Below are 6,298 nucleotides of genomic sequence, written 5' to 3'. Positions count from 1 at the left end.
AGTGGTTGTGTGTTGCTGAAGTGTTTGTGTGTTGGCTGCCTGTGTGTGTGTTGCTGGTGGTTGTGTGGCTGGTTGCTGGTGGTGTGTGTGTTGCTGTGAGCTTGTGTGTTTGCTGAGTGGTTTGTGTTGTGTGCTGGGTGGTCTGTGTGTTGCTGCCTGTGTGTTGCTGGTGGTTGTGTGTTGCTGGTGGTTGTGTTGTTGCTGGTGGTGTTTGTGTGGCTGGCCTGACTTTGTGTCGGCGTGGCAGGTTGTCAATGAGCTCGTAGAGGGTGAAGATGCTGAAGGAGATCTCATCATAAGCTGTGGCGTGGTGCCGCACTCAAACAGACAGGCGAAGGCCACGGCCGACGGGGCCCAGCTGACGGCAGCTCCAGGTAGGCCAGGTCAGAGTAGGCACTGGGGCCCTGTAGATCACCCACGGGCCAGACCCAGCTGTCCGGGTCACGGGGGAACAGGCTGAGGTACACCCCAGGTTCTTCCTCACGTTTTCCACGTCGGGTGGGAGTACACCACCCAGGTGGGTGTAAGAAAATTCTGTGGGGAGCTGGGAGGGGGAGGGGCGGTGGGTGGGGAGAAGTCACCAGTCTTAGCCTCGAAGGATGTCAGTGTCTGGCGTGGGTGGGTGGCCGAGGGCGGAGGTTGAGGTGTAGCGGGGCGGGGAACCCCACTACGCTACCGTGGCAACCATTACGTGACTCCGTGAGCCGCTGCACCAGCTGTCCATCCTGGAAGACAGCACCGTCATCCAGACTAAGGGCCTGGACCCTGCAGCCCAGGGGGCTCCGGGCGTTACAGTACAGCAGCGTTGGTCCATCCTCCTGATCCACAGACACCATCTGGCATTCCACGCTCTCTGGCCCTGGCACCGCCTCCCCAAACCGCACGTCGCCCGTGGGTGTCGCTATGGAAACAGAAAGGCGTGGGGTGTGGTCAGGCACATCTGGCCAAAGCACTCCTTGCAGTCGATGTGGTAGGCGTACGCTGGCACCAGCAGACGGCCTGACTTGAGCTGGATCCGTGTCCCGGGCCAGGGCGAAGGTTGCCAGTCTGAGGAGGGAAACACAACCAGAGAGATATCACACCATGTGAAATAAACACATACTTCACCATAAAACACAGAACTTCATAACCTCATGAGATCAACCTACCTGCTGTGACCTTGTCTCACCTTTGATGGTGTCTCCTATGACCCTCTTGGTGAGGTCGGTGGCAGGGCTCCAGGTGTTGCCCTGGTCGTTACTGGGAGATGAAGCAGAGGCGTGTTACATTCTTACCCGTCACCAGCTGGTAGGACTGGAGGTGTGGCCAGCACAGCGATGAAGAACAGGAAGAGGGTGCCTGTGAACTCGTCATACAGCGGACCACGGGTTCATCGACCGGTGGCCAGCCAACTGAGCCGTACCAGAACACTCATGTCCTCCCACTGAGGAAGGAAGGGTAGAGACAGGGATGGAGCGTAGGAGGGTAGAGACAGGGGGGGAGCGTAGGAGGGTAGAGACAGGGAGAGGAGTAGGAGGGTAGAGACAGGGAGTGGAGCGTAGGAGGGTAAGACGACAGGGAGTGAGAGTGAGGAGGTAGAGACAGGGAGGGAGGGTAGGAAGGTAGAGAGGGTAGGGACGTAGGAGGGTGGAGGGAGGAGGGTAGGTAGAGACAGGGAGGGAGGATAGAGGGTAGAGACAGGGAGGGAGGGTAGGAGGGTAGAGACAGGGAGGGAGGGGTAGGAGGGTAGAGAAGGGATAGGAGGGTAGGAGGGTAGATGACAGGGAGGGAGCGTAGGAGGGTAGGACAGGGATTGGAGGGTAGGAGGGTAGAGAAGGTAGGGAGGCGTAGGAGGGTAAGAGACAGGGAGGGAGCGGTAGGAGGGTAGAGCACAGGGGAGGGAGGTAGGAGGGTAGAGACAGGGATGGAGCGTCGGAAGGGTAGAGAAGGGATGGAGCGTAGGAGGGTAGAGACAGGGGTGGAGCGTAGGAGGGTAGAGACAGGGGAAAAATTGGGGAAAACGGGGGTTTTTTTTTTTAGAGGGTAGAGGACAGGGGGGGAGGGTAGGAGGGTAGAGACAGGGAGGGAGGTAGGAGGGTAGAGACAGGGATGGAGCGTAGAGGGTAGAGACAGGGATGGGAGCGTAGGAGGGTAGAGAAGGGATGGAGGGGTAGGAGAGTAGAGACAGGGGTGGAGGGTAGGAGGGTAGAGACAGGGATGGAGCGTAGGAGGGTAGAGACAGTGAGGAGGATAGGATGGTAGAGACAGGGAGGGAGCGTAGGAGGTAGAGACAAGGGATGGAGGGTAGGAGGGTAGAGACAGGGTATGGAGCGTAGGAGGGTAGAGACAGGGAGGGCGGGTAAGGAGGGTAGAGACAGGGATGGAGCGTAGGAGGGTAGAGACAGGGAGGGAGGGTAGGAGGGTAGAGGAACAGGGAGGGAGGGTAGGAGGGTAGAGAGCAGGGAGGGAGGCATAGGAGGGTAGAGACAGGGATGGAAGCGTAGGAGGGTAGAGACAGGGGGGAGGATAGGAGGGTAGAGACAGGGAGGAAGCGTAAGGAGGGTAGAGAGGGAGGGAGGGTAGGAGGGTAGAAGCAGGGGTGGAGGGTGAAGGAGGGTAGAGACAGGGGTGGAGGTTAGGAGGGTAGAGACAGGGGTGGAGGGTAGGCAGGGTAGAGACAGGGGTGGAGGGGTAGGAGGGTAGAGACAGGGGTGGAGGGTAGGAGGGTAGAGAAGGGAGGGAGCGTAAGGCAGGGTAGAGACAAAGGGGTGGAGGGGAGGAGGGTAGAGACAGGGATGGAGGGTAGAGCAGGGAGGGAGGAAGGCGGTAGATGACAGGGGTGGAGGGTAGGAGGGTAGTGACAGGGATGGAGGGTAGAGACAGGAGGGAGGATGACGGATGAAGAGACAGGGGTGGAGCGTAGGAGGGTAGAGCACAGGGATGGAGGGTAGGGAGGGGTAGAGAAAGGGAAGGGAGCGTAGGAGGGTCAGAGACAGTGAGGAGGGTAGGGAGGGTAGAGACACGGGGTGGAGGGTAAGGAGGGTAGAGACAGGGAGGGAGCGTAGGAGGGTAGAGCAGGGAGGGAGGGTAGGAGGGTAGAGACAGGGGTGGAGGGTAGGAGGTAGAGACAGGGAGGGAAGCGTAGGAAGGGTAAGACAGGGGGTGGAGGGTAGGAGGGTAGAGGACAGGGGTTGGAGGGTAGGAGGGTAAGAGACAGGTAGGAGGGTAGAGACAGGGGTGGAGGGTAGGAGGGGGTAGAGACAGGGAGGGAGGGGTTAGGAAGGGTAGAGAACCAAGGGGTGGAGAGTAGGAGGGTAGAGACATGGGGTGGAGGGTAGGAGGGTAGAGAAGGGAGGGAGGGTAGGAGTAGAGACAGGAGGAGGGTAGCAGCAGGATGGAGGGTAGGAGGGTAGAGACCGGGAGGGAGGGTAGAGACAGGGAAGGAGGGTAGGAGGGGTAGAGACAGGGATGGAAGTGGTAGGAGGGTAGAGACAAGGGAGGGAGTGTAGAGGGGGGAGGGTAGAGACATAGGAGGGATGGTGGGACGGGTAGAGACAGGGGAGGGAGAAGTAGTGAAAGGAGGGAGTATAAGAAGGGTAGAACAGGGAGGGAGGGTAGAGGGTAGAGACAGGGTGGAGATACGGAGGGTGAGACAGGGAATCGGAGGGTAGAAGGGTAGCAGAACAGGGAGGGACGAGTAGGAGGGTAGAGACAGGATGGAGAAGCAGTGACAAGGTGGGAGCATATGAGGGTAGAGACAGGGACGGGGGGGTGGAGACAGGGGAGGGAGGCGTAGAGAACAAGAGGGGAGGGCAGAGACAGAGAGGGAGGTAGAGACACGGGAGGGAGGGTAGAGACTCGGGATGGAGGGTAGAGACAGGGAGGGAGGGTAGAGACTAGGGATGGAAGAGCTAGTGACAAGGGGGAAGAATATTGAGGTTAGCGACAAGGGAGGAGGGTAAAGTAAGAGAAGGGAGGGTGGGACAGGGAGGGAGGGTAGAGACAGAGAGGGAGGGTGGAGAGAGAGAGGGAGGGTGAGAACGGGAGGGAGGGTAGAGACCAGGGAGGGACGGGTAGAGACAGGGAGGGAGGGTAGAGACAGGGAGGGAGGGTAGAGACAGGGAGGAGAGCAGTGACAAGGAGGAAGTATATGAGGTTAGAGAAGGGAGGGAGGGTAAAAGACAGGGAGGGAGGGTAAGAGACAGAGAGGGAGGGCAGAGACAGGAGAGGACGGCAGAGACAGGGAGGGAGGGTGGAGACAGGGAGGGAGGGTAGAGACAGAGAGGGAGGGTAGAGACAGAGAGGGAGGGTAAGACAGAGAGGGAGGGTAGAGACAGGTATGAGGGTAGGAGGGTAGAGACAGGGTAGGCAGGGTAGAGACAGGGACTGGAGAGCAGTGACAAGGAGGACGTATATGAGGTTAGAGACAGGGAGGGGAGGGTAAAGCCAGAGAGGAGTGGTAGAGCAGGGAGGGAGGGTGGAGACAGGGAGGGAGGGTAGAGGACAGAGAGGGAGGGGTAGAGACAGGGCGGGAGGGTAGAGACATGGGAAGGGAGGGTAGAGAAGGGAGGGAGGGTAGAGACCAAAGGGAGGGAGGGTGGAGACAGGGAGGGAGGGTAAAGAACAGAGAAGGGAGGGTAGAGACAGGGTATAGGGTAGGAGGGTAGAGACAGGGTAGGAGGGTGGAGAAAGGGAGGGATGGGTAGAGACAGAGAAAGGGGTGGGAGAAGACAGAGAGGGAAGGTAAGAGACAGGGTAGGAGGGTGGAGGGTAGAGACAGGGTAGGCAGGGTAGAGACAGAGACGGGTGGGCAGGGACAGGAAGGGAGAGGGAGGGAGGGGTAGGACGGGTAGAGACAGGGAGGGAGGATAGAGACAGGGTAGGAGGGTAGAGACGTAGGGAGCAGGGAGGGAGGGTAGGAGGGTAGAGACAGGCTAGGGAGCAAGGGAGGGAGGGTAGGAGGGTAGAGACGAGGTCAGGGAGAGGGAGGGAGGGTAAGGAGGGTTGAGACAGGGTAGGAGGGTAAAAGACAGGGAGGGAGGGATAGAGGACAAGGGTTACGGAGGGTAGAGACAGGGTAAGGCGGGTAGGGACCAGGGTAAGGAAGGTAGAGACAGGGTAGGAGGGTAGAGGACAGGTAGGGAGGGGTGAGACAGGGGGAGGGACGGGTAGGCAGGGTAGAACTGTTCGAGAAATATTTAAGTATTAGGACATCCGTGTTATGACTTGCTATCTTAAAGTCTGTGGCCTGTACTAGAACCTCTATCATAAGTTCCTGTAGAAGTGACCTTCGTGTCTAACCCTAATCCTGTGACCTGTACTGACCTCTTACATTTAGTCTGTAGAATGTGCCTTGGCGCATGACCAGCCAGGTGAGCTGGGGCGATCTGAGGGGCTTGAGTCTCTCCTCACAGAAGGCAGGAAGGAGTTGGACAGGGACAGGTAGAGCAGGGCAGGGACACGGTACCGTCACTCCATTGGCTCTTACGGAACAGAGGATGGCGCGTGGGAAATACGGGCGATGAACTCATGTCCTGTGTGTGTGTGAGTGTGAGTGTGAGTGTGTTGTGTGGTGTGTGTGTGTGTGGTGGTGTGTGTGTGTGTGGTGTGTGTGTGTGTGTGTGTTGTGTGGGTGTGCCACCCAGCAACACACAGCCACCCAGCAACACACAGCCACTCAGCAACACACAGCCACCCAGCAACACACAGCCACTCAGCAACACACAGCCACTCAGCAAAACAAAGTCTGGCAGCAACACACAGAGCTTCCACAACACAACACAACCCAAGGAAGAGAGACCAGAGGCGAGGAAGAGGAGGACGAGGAATATGTGTGGTCTTTGCAATGTTTCCTAACTGCTAATTAACCATTAATCCTAGTGTTTTCTGCTCGTTTCCTTCTGAAGCTCATGAGAAAAGTGTACATCAGCGTCATATTTAAATGCGGTCCACAGAGTTCTGACGTTTTACGTCTGGTGATGAATTTGTTTTGTCTGATATCAAGTCCATCCACGCCTAGTAACCCTCGACTTAATGCACATACTGTGTGTTTACATGTAGTGGTTGTGTCACGACAATGCAGAGACATTGCTATAGTAGCCATGTTTTATTGAATACTAGCCAGGGGCAGCCTACAGATGTAGGATCTTAATTTGAGCCAGTTTGCAATAGGAAATGTGAATTATTATGTGGATTATAATGAATGGACATTTTTGTAAGGGTTGATACATTTTTCATATAGGGAAAATCAAGTCTGAAATTACAGAGTGGAAATTACAAACTAAATAAGCCTTTTTAACCATTCTTTATTAAACCAATC

At 56.8% G+C, this 6,298-nt stretch overlaps 1 protein-coding gene across 1 annotated transcript in view; it reads right to left on the bottom strand.

Annotated features, from left to right (window-relative positions):
* neu4 (sialidase 4) overlaps window positions 1-5,510 on the bottom strand; it is a 21,678-nt gene extending 16,168 nt beyond the window's left edge. Inside the window, 16 exon segments of the mRNA XM_070439713.1 lie at window positions 230-307; window positions 310-353; window positions 356-489; window positions 491-605; window positions 608-882; window positions 884-915; window positions 917-1,047; window positions 1,169-1,241; window positions 1,243-1,297; window positions 1,299-1,360; window positions 1,362-1,405; window positions 1,408-1,423; window positions 5,312-5,400; window positions 5,403-5,445; window positions 5,447-5,462; window positions 5,464-5,510. Coding sequence (XP_070295814.1) covers window positions 230-307; window positions 310-353; window positions 356-489; window positions 491-605; window positions 608-882; window positions 884-915; window positions 917-1,047; window positions 1,169-1,241; window positions 1,243-1,297; window positions 1,299-1,360; window positions 1,362-1,405; window positions 1,408-1,423; window positions 5,312-5,400; window positions 5,403-5,445; window positions 5,447-5,462; window positions 5,464-5,510 — 1,254 coding nt within the window.
* Between the last annotated feature and the right edge of the window lie 788 nt (window positions 5,511-6,298).

The sequence above is a fragment of the Salvelinus sp. IW2-2015 genome, unplaced genomic scaffold (genome assembly GCF_002910315.2).
Source record: "Salvelinus sp. IW2-2015 unplaced genomic scaffold, ASM291031v2 Un_scaffold1865, whole genome shotgun sequence".
Classification (NCBI taxonomy): domain Eukaryota; kingdom Metazoa; phylum Chordata; class Actinopteri; order Salmoniformes; family Salmonidae; genus Salvelinus; species Salvelinus sp. IW2-2015.
The sequence above is the reverse complement of the archived record's forward strand: the minus strand, read 5'-3'. Positions and strand labels throughout refer to the sequence as shown.